General features: G+C 33.8%; 1 protein-coding gene across 5 annotated transcripts in view; it reads right to left on the bottom strand.

Annotated features, from left to right (window-relative positions):
* The window catches only part of METTL8 (methyltransferase 8, tRNA N3-cytidine), a 118,613-nt gene that overhangs the window by 28,012 nt on the left and 71,197 nt on the right, over window positions 1–19,404 (bottom strand). For all 5 annotated transcript variants that reach the window (XM_074303136.1, XM_074303138.1, XM_074303140.1 and 2 more), the window contains 2 exons: window positions 1,790–2,163; window positions 1,082–1,131 (listed from right to left, as the gene is read on the bottom strand). In XM_074303136.1, the coding sequence (XP_074159237.1) occupies window positions 1,082–1,131; window positions 1,790–2,163 (424 nt within the window). The remainder of the gene's footprint in view (window positions 1–1,081; window positions 1,132–1,789; window positions 2,164–19,404) is intronic.

The following is a 19,404-nucleotide window of genomic DNA, read 5'->3' as shown; positions in this document are numbered from 1 at the left end:
AGCAATATTTTCAGGTGATATCTTACTGAAGAGGGGACCCTGTTACTCTGAAGATCCTTGGAGAAAATCTTCAACCCTGCCTCAAATGAGGGACACTGCCCCAAATCTTTTTTTAAATGAATTTAAGTTTTAACTTTTTGAGGGGGGATGATGTGGATTAAGATTCCTTTCTAATTCCCAGCCTCCATTGGATCTGAGCTAACTTGGGCTGTCCCAGCCCCCATTCTAAAGATCTGTTCAGGTTTCCCCAACCCTCACCTCAGCACAAAACAGTTTCTTATCTAAAAACCCATTGAATTCTATTCAAATTCTAACCCTGGCTGAAACCAGCCAGGAGCTAACCTGGGACTCCACCCATGGGCCCCTTCAAGATTACTAAAAGCCCCCCATTATAAAAGAGGGAAACTGGAGTCCATTCTTGGCAGGAGCCCCAGACATGGCATCCTTACACTGGCCATGTCAAGGGTTCCTATACACCTGGTGCCAGCCCTGGCCCTGGTGTCTTTTTAACCTTACTTCCAAACCCCATAATAAACCTCTTTTATTATTTTTTAAAATTAATTTTATAATTATAAATTTTTTTGACAGTAATGCATGGGTAATTTTTTTTTTTTTTTACAACATTATCCCTTGTACTCACTTCTTTTCCGAATTTTCCCTTCCCTCCCTCAACCCCCTCCCCTAGATGACAGGCAATCCTATACATGTTAAATGTTAAACTTCTTTTATTAATCTAGGTTTTCGGGTCTGTAAATTCCTTTACAGGGGACTCTTGCACTGCTACTAGACCGCATTTAACTTTATATCCTTGGGCCAAATCCAAAGGGGTTGCAGGAGAGCTCTGTTTGACTCCCTGTACCCCAAACCTGCCACTAGACCTCAATTAACCCTAATTTCATTTAGGTACCCCTTACCTAACTCTCATCATTACTACATATGAGCTAGGCCTAAGACAATTCTTTCTTCTGCTATTTTGTTTCAGTCAGCTTTCACTGACAAGCATACACACTAAATACCATTTACAAGACTACAGCTTTTTATAATTTTCCCAATAGTCTATAATGGAATATCTAATACTCACTTCAGAGCATTCAGAATGGGGAAAACGCTATTTCCAGCACCACAGCCAACCTGAAATTAAAAAAAGGGGAGGGAGGAATAAAAATCAGAGAAGTACAGCCAATGTCTCCCCTGCCCAAACATTTATCAATTAGGAATTGTTTCTGACTTTCATCATTCTAATGTTGAACTCCAGCTAATATTTTACTAACTTTGTGAAAAGTTAGTATGAAAAGCTGATGCCTCAGCTTTCCCATCTGCAAAGTGATTACACTAACAATAACCTCACTACCTAACTAGTAAGGAAGAAACTTTGTGGGCTTTAAAGCACAACAGGAATAGGGGCTTTTTCATGGACTGAAGAGAATACCATTACCTCAAGAAACAGTCATACCAGAGCTGTCACACCTTTATCCACCTAAATACAATTAGTGTAAGAAATAGCTTAAGAGAAAAAATTAGCCAGGAATACTAGATTGCAAACTGCATCACTGGAGACAATAGCCACATGCTATTACTGATTCTACTCCCTTCCATAATTCATGTAGATTTCTTTAGGCACTTCAGTTTGGAACCAGTTCATGCTGGCCAGTTTTTATTCTTTTTTTCATTTATGGACTTGGAATTCCTAATTGCAAACCAGGGAGACTGAAGAAAATTACACAGACTGTCCACTTTAAGGTCACTCACTCTTTGAGGTGTTCTGTCCACAATTTCTCTACTACAATACCTCTAGAATCCTGAAAGTAGCATGGCTACCAGGAAACAACTGGGTCTTTGCAGCCTCTGTTCTCTTCTTTTTACTGTGTTGGTTGTCACCAGAACTTATTTCACTCTGGCTGTAGGCAAAATCACCAACAGAATCATTTTTACAAGATTTCACTCCTTTAGGCAGGGCTGGGCAGTCTATTTTTGAGAAAGAGTCTGTAGCATTAGTTTTCACATGATCCCAAGACAATTTCCCCTTCTCTTCTTTAGTTTGTAGTCCAAATGGAAGAATTTCAGGAAATTCCCTCAACAGCCAATTACGATCCTTGAAAAATTTATTCTTATGAGTCTTGTAAAAATTATTCCAATATTTACTGGCTTGACTTTCATATTTGACTAAAATAAAAAAAAGAAAAAAAAAGACATTTTATGAAATCTGTATTTAGTATGTTATTCATGTTATTCATTGTGACAATCATTTTATATGCATCATTTAAAAACACGCAAATTTTTTTAAAGCTTAAAAACTATCCAAATTTAGAATATATATTTTTGATGTGTTTTATTTTTAACTTCACTTTATTTACATTATATATTCACAGTCCAAGGCCTTAAAAATACAGAGTACATCATAACAAATGCCTTTTCTTAATTTACACCTTGAATCAACTTCTTAATAAATGTATTTTCATGAATATCTTATATACTTATATAAAACTATAATTCAGAAAAAGACATTTTCTATAAGGTTCCAAATGGAGTTTTAGTATTTTTTTTTTTTTTTAAATGTAAGGCTCTCCTTAACAGGGATTGAAGGATAGGAAAAAACATGAGAACAGAGGTTATTCATATTGGAATTCTCTTTAGCAAACCTTTTTACCCATGGTCATGACAAAGTATTCTGAGATTTGTGGCATGGCTTAATTCACTGCATCATGAGAACTTAAGAAAGATTCTTAGAAGACATCTAGTTCAGCCCCTAACTGAAAAATGAATTCTCTTTTTCACATCCCTGACAAATAGTCATCATTCGAGATTCTGCATGAAGTTCTTCAGCAATAGAGAATTTATTACTTTTCATAGCAGCCCACCTGATTTTAAAATTTTCATTTAAATTAATTTTCCCCCCCAATGAACACAAATTCATCTTTTCTCTACCTGAAGAGATAGAGATATTTTAAAAACAGCTCTTTCAAATCCCTCCTTATAGTGAGTAAAAATCAGGTTTCCTATTATGCCTACCATTGGTCCTAATTGCACCTTCTAGAGACAAGAAGATTAAATTGAGAACTCTTTTCATGGCCCAAACCCTTCAAATAACTGAAAGACACTTTCCCCTAATTTTTATTTTCTTCTCCTTTACTCATTCTAGCCCTTGTCAAATTTTATTTTATTTTATTATTATTTTTTTTTTCCTTGTCAAATTTTAATCCAGTTACACCTAATGGAAACACTCTGCATTTGAGGCTGGGGTTTGGTTTTAAAGTACTTTTTTTTTTTTTTTTGCCGAGGCAATTGGGGTTAAGTGACTTGACCCTGGGCAAGTGACACAGGCAGGACGTGTTAAGTGTCTGAGGCCAGATTTGTACTCAGGTCCTCCTTATTTCAGGGCTAGTGTTCTATCCATTGAGCTACCAAGCTGCCCCTAAAGTACTTTTGAATACACTTCATAAAGCACACTTTATTTTCTTCATAGATTTGAAGGTCCTCCATCCTTAGGATATTGTTCCAAGGAACCTGACATGTGCCTGCATGGCACATGATTGTACTCGGTTTTCATTAAGATTTTCTTTTGTTCTCCTTTCAATTTTTACCTTTTATATTACTGTAAAATTACATGATTAAAGTTGTACATAACTTAAAATTTTTTAAATTCAAACATTGAACATCAAAAAGAGTATTTCCCTATATATACATACATATATGTATGTGCATATATAGATGTAATATATAAACACAAAAGAGGTCTGTATATAAAAACAATAATCTGTGTTTCAAAGCTGTTGCTTTTAAAAAATATATAAAAATTCCATGCATTATTTTCAAAAGAGTTCTGCTCATTTATACTTCCTTCTGACTCTTTTTTGGGCATCGTAATTACTAGCCTCTTTGCTATCTGATACTCCCTCCTCAATTAAAAGCCAAGAGAGAAGAAAAGGAAGAAAAATAAAATAAAACAAGAACAACACTGCAACAAATACATAGTCAAGCAAAATGAATCTACATAACAGTCCTGTTTAAAAAGATATACCTCTTTCTTCACTTTGAGTCTATCACATCTCTGTCAAGAGTGGGTAAGACAATGATGGGTATTGTATTGATCTTCTTAAGTCTTTCAAAATTGTCTTTATGATGCTATTGTTACTTTATAAATTGTTCTGTTAAAAAAAATAATAAATTGTTCTGTTTCTGTTCTTTTCACTTTGCATCAATTATCCAGGATTCTTTAAAGTCATCTATCCCTTTGATTATGTTACTGCTATTTTCCAGAGCTTTCAAGGTCCTTAGACTGGGCCCTTTTGACAACCTTGTTCCTTCATGACCTCTTTAGGGCTTTCTTGGGGAGGGGGAGAAATGGAAAACCCTATTAGCACAGAACCTTGAATGTCTGTTAGTAATGCTAGAAGTCTGGGTTTGTTTGCCAACTTTGGTCCTGGTCATGTTGATAATCTCCTTTCCTTTTGTCTTTAGGCTTCTAGCTTACTGTTTGCACAGTTCTAACGTGGAAGAAGTCACTCAATGTAGTTTCTTATTGGATTTCTTTCTTTTTTTTTTTTTTTTTAAATTAAAGGATTTAATTTAATTCCATTCCAAAGGAAGGCAGAAGAAGCTCAAATTTTCCCCTTCCCCATCAGTCTAGTAGAACTGGGACTTCTTCTTAAACTACAGTAAATGCCTTCTCCTTTTATTTTTTTTAAATTTTTTTATATTTTATTATTATTTTTTAATTTTATACTTATAAATTTTTTTGACAGTATATATGCGTGAGTAATTTTTTTTTATAACATTATCCCTTGTATTCATTTTTCCAAATTTTCCCCTCCCTCTCTCTATTCCCTCCCCTAGATGACAGGCAATCCCATACATTTTACATGTGTTACAGTATAACCTAGATACAATATATGTGTGTAAATCCAATTTTCTTGTTGCACATTAAGTATTAGATTCCCAAGGTATAAGTAACCTGGGTAGATAGACAGTAGTGCTAACAATTTACATTCGCTTCCCAGTGTTCCTTCTCTGGGTATGGTTATTTCTGTCCATCATTGATCAACTGGAAATGAGTTGGATCTTCTTTATGTTGAAGATACCACTTCCATCAGCATACCTCCTCATACAGTTGAAGTGTATAGTGATCTTCTGGTTCTATTCATTTCACTCAGCATCAATTGATGTAAGTCTCTCCAAGCCTCTCTGTATTACTCCTGCTGGTCATTTCTTACAGAGCAATAATATTCCATAACATTCATATACCATAATTTACCCAACCATTCTCCAACTGATGGACATCCATTCATCTTCCAGTTTCTACCACTATGAAAAGAGCTGCCACAAACATTTTGGCACATACAGGTCCCTTTCCCCTCTTTAGTATTTCTTTGGAATATAAGCCCATCTTATTGGATTTCTTGATGTTTAATGTGAATTTCTACATTTTGCTACAGTAGATATGATTGAGCTAGGCTGATCTGCCTCTTGCTCAGGCCAAGAATTAGAGATTGTTCTCTAAATTTTAAAAACTCAAAAGTGCACTAAAAGTTTTTGATTACCTGTATAAGGGTCTTCAGAGATCATCTAATGCAACCCCTTCGTTTTATAGATGAGGGAAATAAAATCCTGAGAAATTAAATTACTTGCCCAAAAACACACTGTTAATTAATAGGATTCAAACTCAGGTGTTCTGACTAAAATGAATGTTTTTTTCTTTACATCTAAGGATGAACTGCTTTCCTAAGAAATTTCCCAGAACTAAGCAAATAACTAATTAAGTTAAGTAATCAAGTAACTAAATCTAAGGACTTGAAAGGGTTTGATAAATGAAAGTAGGATTCCCTACTTAAGAAAACTCTGAAATATCAATAAGGCAACTAATTAATAAGTGTATGGTTAAATGTCAATAACCTTGTTAACTATTCATGCTTTGGATAAGCTACAATAAGCTACAAGTGATTTACTCTTCTACTGATTTACTTTCTTACTAAAAACTACCAGTTCTCTAAAATATTAAAACAGTCACTTAAAAAAAATTTTTTTTCCAGTTACATGTAAAGGTAATTTTAAACACTCATTAAAAAAAAAAATTTGAGTTGCAAATTTTCTAAAGGCATGTTCTTTTAGACACATTTCACTATTGCTTTTACTTTCAGTTTTGAATTATAAAGAAAATTAATGTTCAGTAGAGATTCCAAGAACACAGCTAATTGATTTTGATATGAAATATGTTACTACAATTTGCTCTTCAAGTTCATGAAATATCAAAATTTAATGTCATCTTTCATAATTATCACAAAATACTAATAATATCAAAATGGCAAAAATTTGTTAAAGCCATAACTGTGGTTTCAAAAATGAGAAACATACATAAATGAGTGCCAGAAATTGTTTATTTAAATATTTATTTTCACTTTTCAATAGTTAATCCACTCAAAGATTAGGGTAGGAGGGGAAGAAAAGAAAAAATTTGTGCATGAATTCAAAGGAAACACTAAGTAATGGGGGAGGGGCAGGAGAAGAAGAAAATCACAACTTAACCCCTAAAACCTATCCTCTTCCCTAAATTATTAAGCATTAAACTAAATTACAACTTTACCATGCCTCCTGAATTATTTAAACAAATTATAAATTTAATGTCAATTGCCTTTAACTCCTTATAAAATCTAGTACCAAAAAGGTACTCTGAAATATAATAATGCAAACGGACAAAAGCAAAACATGAGAATATGGAATTCATGCAATTTGCATTATTTGAATTAGTCAATGTATAAACCATAAAGGAGAGACACTATGGCATAGCAGAAGCATTGAGAATATAACTTGGGATTAGAGTTCAGTGGGGACAGAGGTCTGGCCAGGGTTAGTGAATTGAAAAGGTTTCTTTTTAAAGCTGTATTATCTATTATAGATCCTGTCAATTTCTGTCAATACTTGGGGTTTTTTGAAAATTAATTTTTATTGAGATTTTATTGACTTTATATAATTTTCATTTCTGAATGGAACCTCTTCCCTCCAAATCCAGAAAGCCATTTCTCATTGCAAAGAATAAAAAAAGAAAGAGAATAAAAAGCAGTATAGCAAAAACAAACACAACAATTAAATAAAATCTGACAATATCATAGGCAACATTCCAAACCCACAGCCCCTTATTTCTACAAAGAAGCAAAGGAGATGGCCTTTTTTTTTTTTTTTTTTTTTTTCCCCCTATCTCTTCACTGGAGTTAAGCTTAGTCGTTATATTCACACAAAAGCTGGGAATTCTGTAATCAAGTAAAAGCAATTGGTAAGAAGTAGACACTGAGCTAATCATCATGATGCAATAATATCAGGATAACAGATATTTCCAGGGCATAGTTTAGTTCCCTGAAAGATGGATATTGTTGAGGATACCTAGGTTGCGGAAGGGTTAATTGCCTTTGCACAGGTGGATTCTCAGACAGTTGTTTAGTTATCCTGAACCCAGTCCAATAGTGATTAAAAAAAAAACCAAAAAAAACAAAAAACCTTGTCTTTTCTTCAGCATTGTCTCTCTGACCTTCTAACCAGGTATGCTAATGATATTAGAAATTTCTTTGCTGGAGCATGGCTGTTTACTCTACTGGGGTTACAAATTCTTGAGTTAATTGCTGTATGGTTGCTGATGGCAAAGAAAGAGATGCAGCAATCCTTTTTAACCATGGCAGAATGAAGCAACTTTTCAATTATTCACACACTGCCGAGGGTAAGAAGGTATATGACACATACTAGCCAATTATAAATATTCAGAATTCATTCTGAATCACATTGAATATCACAAATAAGAAAATGTATTAAGCCATTTATGCCTCTGACACATATATGATATGATTAATATGAATTATGAAAATTTATTCTAAGTTGCTATGTAACAAAAAGCAATTTAAGGTTATTTTTGCTCACCGATTACGCAAATAACTCAACTCTTAAAGTTGGAAATTTCCAAGTGTCTAGGAATCACTGATAGTTTTCGGACTAAAAAAAAAAAACAAAACCAAACCAACCCCCCAAAACACCACAACCTGTTAAAGGTTAATTTTACAATGAAAGCAAATTTCTGAAGTGTGTCCCACGTGATATTTTAAGCATCTTCATAGCTTTGCCAAAAAAATCCCAAATTTATTAGTCCACAGAAATTTTTCATTAATTCACCACCTCCATATAGGCTAATCAAATGGCAAGATGAAGCAAAATTCTTTATTATTTGGCTGATACAAATAATAGCTTGCCCAAGATAGCTGGCCATTTGCAAGGCTGATTTAAAATGAAACAGTTGTTTGTGTTACTGAGCTTAGTAACCATCATATTTCCTGGCTAACCAGCTATGACTTAAGAGACTAGAAATGCTTTAAGGGATGAAAAAATTAGTTTTCCATACCCTTATCTTAAATTGCCAAGTATACACTTTTTAAACTTTCTTTGGAATAGGACCTGTCTAAAAGGGGCAAGGAGAGGAGAAGGAAGAAAAAGGGAAATAAGTTCCATTTTGTTGTTCATTTTAAAGACGGCAGTAAGTAGAACTGGAGAACTGGATCATAAGACCAGTTATTGTTATAAGGATTGAGGGTAACAAAACTCTTAACAGCCAAAAGAAGGCATCCCAATTAAAAAAAAAAATCCTTGTTATTTTTTACATCAAGGAACTCTGCTTACTATCAGTTACCATATATGGATTTCCCCTTTTCAGCTTTAGCCAATCTATTGTGACATTTGACAAAGGGACTAGGGCTTGCCTGTGACAGGAAAAACAGACAGACCCAGAAGAGACTGAAAGAAATATGCAGATAGACTTGGGCATACCAGCAACTCAACTAGTAGTTTTTTCTTAGTGGCATTAAAATATGCAGGGTGAAAGAGGTAAACAGAACTCAAATTCAACAATAATCTGCATCTGAGATGCAAGAGAAAATTGATTCATTCAAAGACTTAGGCTTTCCTGGATAAGAAATGACACAATGATTACAGAGCCATTGACAAGCAGGTGAATGTGTCAAAAATCTTGTCAAGCCTTAAACAGTATAGGCAGAGCTTATTGAATCACCAATCTCATAACTTTTCATTGTGGCCCCCAAACAGCTCAGAGAGTTTGTGGGCTGTAACCATCTACATAGAATTCAACTCAGTTCAAAGACAAATTTTGATACTTCTGTGACTTTAGGCAAACAGATCATTTAATCTCTCTGAGCCTCAGTTTCTCATTTTTAAATGAGGGGACCAATGACTTTTAAGGTCTCTTCTAGCCCTCAATCTTTGATTCTTTGTACTTGGTACCATGTTATGCTCTAAGGATATAAGACTGAAAAACAGCACAGTCATATCCTTTGATCCATCAATAACACTACTAGCTCTGCATCTAAAAAGATCATAAAAAAGGGGAAGAACTCACATATGCAAAAATGTTTGTAGCAATCCTTTTGATGATGGCAAAAATTAGAAACTGAAAGGATGCCCATCAGTTGGGGAATGGCTGAAAAAATTGTGGCATATGCATGTAATGGAAAATTATTATGCTATAAGAAATGAACAAGTGAGGATTTCAGAAAAACCTGGAAGGACTTATACAAACTGATGCTGAGTGAATTGAGCAGAATCAGGAAAACATTATACACACTAATAGCAGCATTGTGGGATGACCAAATATGATGAACTTGGCTCTTCTCAGCAACACAATGATCTAAGACACAATTCCAAGGGACTTGTGGTAGAAAAAGGCATCCATATCCAGAAAAAGAACTAGGGAGTCTGAATGCAGATTGAAATATATTTTCACTTTTGTTTTTTATTTTTTTCTTGCTTGTGATTTTTCCCTTTTGTTCTGATTTATCTTTTACAACACAGCTAATGTGGAACCGTGTTTAACATAATTGCACATGTATGACCTATATTAGATTGCTTGTTGTCTTGCGAAGGGGAAATGGAAGGAAGGGAGGGAGCAAAATTTGAAGCTCAAAACCCCAAAATATTAACTGTAACCCCCCCAAAATCCCCCAAAAGCAAAGTACCTCCCCTCAAGAAGCTTATAACAAGTAGGAGGTTTAAAGACATAAACACACACAGCTGTAATCTGAAGGGATAAAACTGGGCAGTGCCTCACCAAACAAAAAGTTTCTTTTCCCTGTTGATGTCCATATACCAGTTTTATCATTGCTGCTCCAGATGACCTTGTTTACATCCCATGGGACAGCTGCCCCAAGGCATGCCCTCATTTCTTGCTTCATTCTGGTACATCTATGAAGTCAACCATACAGATGTCTGGTGCAAAGGGGCAGTTGCAATAAGAAACCTCCACCACTTTGTCTCATTTAAATGGGCTCTTTTGTCCTTGTCTCCAGGGCAGCAAGCAAACTTGTTCACAGAGGCTGAGCATGCTAATAAGAAAACCAAGTAGCTCAAAGTATGATCATCAGTCCACAGCAGCCTGCTTTTCCTGCTTCTATAGAGGGAGGCCAGTCACCATCTTTCTATTTCAGTAACCCTATGGTTCTGTGGGAACTGTCATTTTCCTTTACTGCCATTCCAAGGCCCCAAAATAACCTTCTCGTTAGCTTCACTCCAGTTTATTGTTAACACAAATAAGCCAAAAATGGGCAGCCACTTACAGAGCAAAGTTGAAGCATTTTAAGAGAACATTACCAGAACTGCTCATCTATTCATGTTCTAACAGAGGCATTCAGAAGGGTGAACAAGAGGAAGTGAGAGATTTTTAAAAAAATCCTCAGATCTGCATATCTTCTGGAAATAAACTAAAGAAAATTTATAACTTCCTAGACATAAGCTAAAATGACTGATAACTTTCATTTCAGATTGGGCATGATTTTCTCCATCAAATTCAGTGGGCAACTAGCAAGAAATCTGACTTAGAGGCAAGCTGGCAAAGATTGTTGTACTTTCTCAGAAGGATCCTGTAAAGGAATGCCATGTTGGTTGCTATGCAAGCCAGAAAATCTATATGTCTACTTCAGGACTGCATAGCAATCAGTACAAAGAGAACTCCTACTCTTTCCCTAGATGATGTATCAAATCCTACCTCAGGTATTTATTAACTCTGATCCTTCATAAAATTGTGAAGATCAAAATATGTAATATAAATAAGGAGTTTTACAAATTTTAACTATAAATATATTTATATTATATATATATATATTATCTATCATTATTATTATTATTACCACTACCTGTTCTTTTATCCCCATTCCCCCATATAATCAAAGAACCTCAGATTTAGAAGGGACTTCAGTAGCTATATAGACCAAGTGATATCTGAATAAGAACCACTTTCTAAATTAAGACCACTTGTTGGAGCAAAAAGAATGACAGTTCTCTGGGTATAAGGAATTTAAGAATTAGAAGTACTGATAAGATTATTTGACCCACTTCATTTTCTTCATTTGGTGGCAAATACCTTTCCAAATTAGTTGTGGTATTACTTTCATAGTAAGAAATGGAAAAAAGAAGCCCATACACAAAACATACATGTCTAAAAAAGATTTCTTAAAAGTTATTGTTACAAGCGGTATGGGAAGGGAATAAAAATCTTAAAAAACAAATTCAGAAGTATTAAATGCTTTCAGGCCACAATGTAATAAAAAATTATGTTTGATAAAGAGCCTTGAAAGCATAAATAAATAAAAATTAATATGAAGCTAAATAATCAAGTCCTAAAGAACAAATTATAGACACAATCAAAAATTTCATTAAAGAGAATGACAATAATAAGACAACATATCAAAATTTGTGGAATGCAACCAAAGCATTGTTTAGGGGAAATTTTATATCTCTAAATGCATATATCAAAGAGAAAGAGCAAATAAGTGAATTAGGCATATAACTTAAAAAAACTAGAAAAAAGAACAAATTTAAAAATTTCCAATTAAACACCAAATAGAAATCTTGAAAAGCAAAGGATTAATAAAACTCAAAGTACAAAAATCCCAACAACATTGAACTAACAAATAAAACTGGGAGCTAATTTTGGGGGGAGAGGGGAAAGTCCGATAAAATACATAAATTATTGGTTAATTTGATTTAAAAAACCCTAAATTATCAGTATCAAAAATAAAAAGGTTAACTATACAATCAATAAAGATGAAATTAAAGCAATGACAACACAATTCATAATCTTTTTTTTTTTTTCTTTTTCTGAGGCTGGGGTTAATGACTTGCCCAGGGTCACACAGCTAGGAAGGGTTAAGTGTCTGAGATCAGATTTGAACTCGGATCCTCCTGAATTCAGGGCTGGTGCTCTATCCACTGCACCACCTAGCTGCCCCCAAAATTGATAATCTAAATGAAATGGATGAACATTTAAAAATACATAAATTACCTATAAACAGAAGAAATAGAATACTAAAATAATTCTTAGAAAACACAAATCATAGCTCCTTAAGGGGGAAAAACCCAGAACCAAATGGATTTACAAATGATTTCTATCAAACAATTAAAGAAAAATTAATACCAATCCTATAAAAACTATTTTTAAAAAAAGTTAAAGAACACTACACAATTACTTCTATGGAACAAATATGATTTTGTTATCTATATCAGGGAGACCAAAAACAGATAGAAAATACTAGACTAATTTCCCTATTAGTCTATAGGGACTATATATTCATTCTGGGACATCTAGGAAGTCAACCATACAGATGACTGGTGCAAAGGGGCAGTTGCAATAAGAAACCTCCACTACTTTGTCTCATTTAAATGGGCTAGTACTGGATAAGAAATTGAATAGTTAATTAGTGATTGGTTGATTGATTAGATACACAATATACAGAAGTAAAGGAGTAGGTAAGTGGATGAGTGGCTAGAGAACTGAACTCAGAATCAGGAAGACTAAACTTCCTGAGATCAAATCTCATTTCTGACACTTAGCAGTTGTCTGATTCTGGGCAAGTCATTTAATTCTGTTTACCACAATTTCCCTATTTGTAAAACGAGCCAGAGGAAAACAAAAAAGGTAAACCACTGCAATATCTTTGCCAAGAAAACCTCATATGGTGTCAGGAAGAGTTGGGCATGACTGAAAAACAACAATAAGCAATACAGAAGCAAATGACAACAGTAATCTAGTATTTCATAACACCAGCATTTGAAGCAAGAACTTACTATTTAACAAAAAACAAAAAATTGCTGGTAAAGTGGAAATAGGCATTGACCAATATCTCATATATCTCTTCTATCCAAAGATTGTATGCCAAAATAAGGTAAAAATGGGAATATGACTTAGACATAAAGAGCAATAACATCATAAGCAAATTAGGAGAGCATAGAAGAAATTATCAGTCAGACTTGTAGTGAAGGGAAGAGTTAATCCATAGAGAAGATCATGGAAGATAAAATAGATAATTTCAATTACATGACATTAAAAATGGTTTTGCACTAACAAAAGAAATGCAGTCCAAATTAGAATAACAGAAAACTGAGGGACAGGGAAAGAGATTTTGTCAGCAAGTTTCTGTGATAAAGATCTCATTTATTAAATATTTAAGATAGTGAGCCAAATTTATATAGGCCTGATTCTTGTTTTTCTTCTATTTTATCTATCATGAAAAACTTTCTCTGTATTTGGAAATGACAAAATGAAAAATGGCCAATAGTAAGGTGATACTCAAGAAAAGTAAGGAGTTAGGAAGAGCATCTGGTAGCCATAGATGAATTCAAATCACTTGGTCAAGATAAACTACATTCTTAGATATTAAAAGGACTGATAGATGTTACTGTTAAGTTACTCTCAGTGATATTCAAAAATATAATGGCAAATAACATGGATCAATATCCCAATTTTCAAAAAAAGGGAAGGAAATTTTGTTTGCTAATTGTAGGCTAATGAACTTCACTTCAATTCCTGGGAAAATTGAAAAACAGAGGTTAGCAAATATCTTGAAAAGGAAGTAGTGATTACAAAAAGTTTGCATGATTTCATTAAGAAAGATTATATCAGAGAGATTAAAAGAGAAATTCCATTTAAAGTAATTACCGATAGTATAAAATATTTAGGAATCTATATGCCAAGGGGAAATCAGGAACTATATGAACAAAACTACAAAACACTTTCCACACAAATAAAGTCAGATCTAACCAACTGGAAAAATATTAAATGCTCTTAGACAGGGCGATCAAATATAATAAAGATGATAATACTACCTAAACAAATCTACTTATTTAGTGCTATACCAATCAGACTCCCAAAAAACTATTTAATGACCTAGAAAAAAATAACAACAAAGTTCATATGAAAAAACAAAAGGTCAAGAATTTCAAGGGAATTAATGAAAAAAAAAATCAAATGAAGGTAGCCTAGCTGTACCAGATCTAAAATTATATTATAAAGCAGCAGTTATCAAAACCATTTGGTATTGGCTAAGGAATAGATTAGTTGATCAGTGGAATAGGTTAGGTTCAAAGGACAAAATAGTCAATAACTTTAATAATCTAGTGTTTGACAAACCCAAAGACCCAGCTTTTGGGATAAGAACTCACTGTTTGACAAAAACTGCTGGAAAAATTGGAAATTAATATGGCAGAAACTAGGCATTGATCCACACTTAACACCATACACCAAGATAAGGTCAAAATGGGGTTCATGATCTTGTCATAAAGAATGAGATTATAAATAAATTAGAACAACATAGGATAGTTTACCTCTCAGACTTGTGGAAGAGGAAGGAATTTATGACCAAAAAGGAACTGGAGATAATTATTGATCACAAAATAGAAATTTTTGATTATATTAAATTGAAAAGTTTTTGTACAAACAAAACTAATGCAGACAAGATTAGAAGGGAAGCAATAAAGTGGGAAAATATTTTTACGGCCAAAGGTTCTGATAAAGGCCTCATTTCCAAAATATATAGAGAACTGTCTCTAATTTATAAGAAATCAAATCATTCTCCATTTGATAAATGGTCAAAGGATATGAACAGACAATTCTCAAATGGAGAAATTTAAACTATTTCTAGCCATATGAAAAGATGCTCGAAGTCATTATTAATTAGAGAAATGCAAATTAAGACAACTCTGAGATACTACTATACACTTATCAGATTGACTAGAATGACAGGGAAAAATAATGCGGAATGTTGGAGGGGATGTGGGAAAACAGGGACACTGATACATTGTTGGTGGAATTGTGAATACATCCAGTCACTCTGGAGAGCAATTTGGAACTTTGCTCAAAAAGTTATCAAATTGTACATACCTTTGATCCAACAGTGTTACTACTGGACTTGTATCCCAAAGTGATCTTAAAGAAGGGAAAGGGACCCACATGTGCAAAAATGTTTGTGGCAGCCCTCTTTGTGGTGGCAAGAAACTGGAAATTGAATAGATGCCCATCAATTGGAGATTGGTTGAATAAATTGTGGTATATGAATGTTATGGAATATTAGTGTTGTGTAAGAAATGATCAGCAGGAGGATTACAGAAAGGCCTGGAGAGACTTTTATGAACTGATACTGAATGAAATGAGCAGGACCAGGAAATCGTTGTATACTTCAACAACAATACTATATGATGATCAATTCTGATGGACGTGGCCCTCTCCAACAATGAGATGAACCAAATCAGTTCCAATAGAGCAGTAATGAACTGAACCAGCTACACCCAGCGAAAGAACTCTGGGAGACGACTATGAACCACTTCATAGAATTCCCAATCCCTCTAATTTTGTCCACCTGCATTTTGGATTTCCTTCACAGGCTAATTGTACACTATTTCAAATTCTGATCCTTTTTGTATAGCAAATTCTGATCCTTTTTGTATAGCAAAATAACTGTATGGACATGTGTGTGTATATATATATATATGTACATATATATATAAATAAAATTTATCATATACTTTAATATATATAACAAGTATTGGTCAACCTGCCATCTGAGGGAGACAGTGGGGGGAAAGAGGGGAAAAACTGTAACAAAAGTTTTTGAAATTGACAATGCTGAAAAATTACTCATGCATGTATCTTATAAATAAAAAGCTATAATAAAAAAAAGAAAGGTTATATATACCTAATATCCTTCTTTGATAAAGTTCTAGATCATTGACTCTTCAAGATTCAAAGAATAGATGACTTTTTACTGGATATAATGTAGAAAGGCTTCTTTTTTATTTATTTATTTTTTAAAAATTATAGCTTTTTATTTACAAGATATATGCATGGGTAATTTTACAACATTGACCATTGCTAAACTTTTTGTGCCAATTTTTCCCCTCCTTTCCCCCACCCTCCTCCCCCAGATGGCAGGTTGACCAATACATGTTACATATGTTAAAGTATAAATTAAATATAATATATGTATATATGTCCAAACAGTTAGAAAGGATTTTTTATTCAATTATAGGTTGAATTAAATCAGCTGTGTCAAATTCAACTATCCTGGTGACCCATATATTTACTTTAAAGCCTCACAAAATGACATTATCCATGTTGGATTGTATTTTTTCTTTTTTTCAATATTTTTATTTTCCTCAGTTATATGTAAAAAACTTTTTTAACATTTGTTTTTAAAATTTACTCCCCACATCCCCTCTCCTACTGAGAAGACCCATGTGAAGTTGTGCAAAACACTTCCATAAAAGTCATGTTGTAAAAAGAAAATATATTTGTTGCTCCTCCAAAACAAAAACTCTCAAGAAAATAAAAGTATGCTTCAGCTACATTCAGACACAATCAATTCTTTTTCTGAGCATGGATAGCATTTTTCATCATAAGTCTTTCTGAGTAGTCCAGGATTATTGTATTGCTGAGAATAGCAAAGTCATTCACAGCTGATCACCACACAACTTTATTATTACTATGTATACACAGTACATTTCACTTTACTTGAGCTCATGAAGGACTTTTCAGGTTTCTCTGATAGCATCTTGCTCATCATTTCTCACAGAATATTAATATTTCTTCATAGTCACAAACCACAACTTATTCAGCCATTCCCCAATTGATGGCATTTCCCCAATCTCCAATTTCCTGCCCTGAGAAAAAAGCTGCTTATATGTTCTATTGTTCTATTAAACATTTCCCAATTACATTTTAATCTAGTTTTGGCCCCTCAGGGAATCAAGTGGCCTGGACAATGCCCTCAATAACCTCTGGGATCTGTCCAATTCTAAGATTCTCTGAGTCTGAAATGACACCAAGGATGAAAAAACATTTCTCACTGTCTCTAAACTTCACCCTGGGGCAGATCACCAAGACAGGGAGGAGACCCCTATAAAATAACCTTCCCAAATATCTTTGCTTTGATTTTTTACCTCAGTTACTATAGAAATGAGGGCATATTCAATCTCAGGCTCTTGGAACAATATTCATTAACCAGTGATTTTAGTTAAGTCTTGCCACACATGGCTTCCTCAGAAGAATGCAAGGCTCTTTATCTGGGAAATTTTAGATGGCTTCCTGATGCACAAACCAACCCTTGAATTTTTTTTTTTTTTTTTTAATCTTAGACCTCAGATGTACTAATTTTGCCTATAACTAAGTCCCCCTCCCCAAATAAAAGGAAAAAACAAAAATAATCTAAAGATAACCTAAGCAGAGACTTGGGGGAGGAGGGGAAATGGATAAATACATAAAGACAGTATTCTTATTTAGGTGATTTGGACCTGTGATTTCATCAGTGTAAGGAAATACCAATGTAGAAATTTCCTCCACTGCTATGGATTAGCAAATTTTTATAATGTAAATCTTAAAGAGCTGTTCATTTGAACCTAGATTTTCCTGACTTCTGGTCCACCCTTCTATTGATTGTGCTACCATGCCTCTCATAGAGAGTCTGGAAGATGGGAAAGATGATTATGAAATGGGGTGGACTCTTGGGCATATAGAAAAACTTACTATGGCTAAGAGCTGAATGTACTCTTTTTCCTTATTCTGTGTTTAATTCCTTATTCTATTTTCCCAAATAAGGGTAAAGTAAAAGGAAGCTGCCATTTCTAAAATACAGCAAGTTCCAATCACGAAGATTCAGATTCTAGATCCTAATTTTAAAAGTTATCTAAATGACTAACGAAACTTTTTATACCTTACAAGTGGGTAACAACACAGATAATTAAATATTTTCTTTATTAAAAAACCCCAACAAAAAACAACTTTTAAGTAAGTTTTACTGATATGTTTTGTCTTCATATCTATAATTTCAGCCCACATCCCCAAAAGGAACCCTCCTCTGTAACAAAAAAAATTCATCAAAAATAGCAATATATGAACCTTAACAAAACATATGCATATGTGTGTACATGTGCATGCATGTGTACGCGTGCACACACACACACACACACACACACACACACACACACACTTCTGCCCTTGTAGTATGCTCCTCTTTGTCATGAAAGAGGTTTTTTTTTATTACTTCTTTAATACTTTTAATTGCTTTTCATTACTTGGTATTCAATTAATTGATCAAAGATAATTTTCAATAATCCTTTCATTTACATTGTTGTAGTCATTATATGAGTTGTTCTCTTAATTCTGCTTATTTTGCTCTACATTAGGTTTGCACAAACCTTTCAAGCCTCTTTTGAATTTCTATATTATATTTATATTTCTTATATTTCTCACTATAGATAATATTTCAACAGTACATACCAGAGTTTTTCAATCAGTCTCCCATCAGTGGACTCCTACTTAGTTTCCACTACTTTGTTACTACAGTGAGGGCAATAGTAATATTCTGGTATTGTCAACCTGTTTCCATCTTTACCTTTTTTTGGTGTAGATGGTCAATAGTAGGATGACTGGGTCAAAGGTTATGGACACAAGTACTTTTTCTTTAATAACTTCAAATATAGATGTGTAATGGTTGACCTCACAATTTTACCAATGTCTTCTCACAGTCCCTTTAAACTTGACTATTCTTTTTTTTTTTTTGACTATTCTATCTTTTATCGTCTTTGTCAATTTGTAGGGTATGTAGAGAAATCTCGGCATTGTTTATATTTGCATTTATTTTATTAGTAGTAATCTGGAGCATATTTTCTTTCATGTGCTCATTAAATGTTTGCAAACCTTCCTTGAAAAACTGCTTGTCCAGGTCTTTTGACCATTTAGTTAATAGGCAGTGGCTCTTGGTGTCCATTTTTTTTTATTAAATTATTCCCATCAAAAACCCAGCATATTAAAGTGTTCCCCACACTCAGGATGGAACTAAAGATAGTCTTGAGGGCTTAGCTCCTTTTTATTCAAAGACACAAGCAAGGAAGTGAATCAAATCCAACAATAGTACTTGGCGTGGCATCCAATAATATTCAGCCAACAAACACTGACCAAGTGCCTTTGTGTCACATACTGGGGATACAGAGACAAAAATGAAAAAGGCCTTGTTCTCTAAGAGTTCAGTCTATTGTAGGAAAATGACACGTACCCATATAAGTAAATACAAGGCAAGGCAAGCTGTGGATACGATTTGC

The sequence above is a fragment of the Sminthopsis crassicaudata genome, chromosome 3 (assembly GCF_048593235.1).
Source record: "Sminthopsis crassicaudata isolate SCR6 chromosome 3, ASM4859323v1, whole genome shotgun sequence".
Lineage (NCBI taxonomy): Eukaryota > Metazoa > Chordata > Mammalia > Dasyuromorphia > Dasyuridae > Sminthopsis > Sminthopsis crassicaudata.
This window is presented reverse-complemented; position numbering and strand designations above follow the sequence as displayed.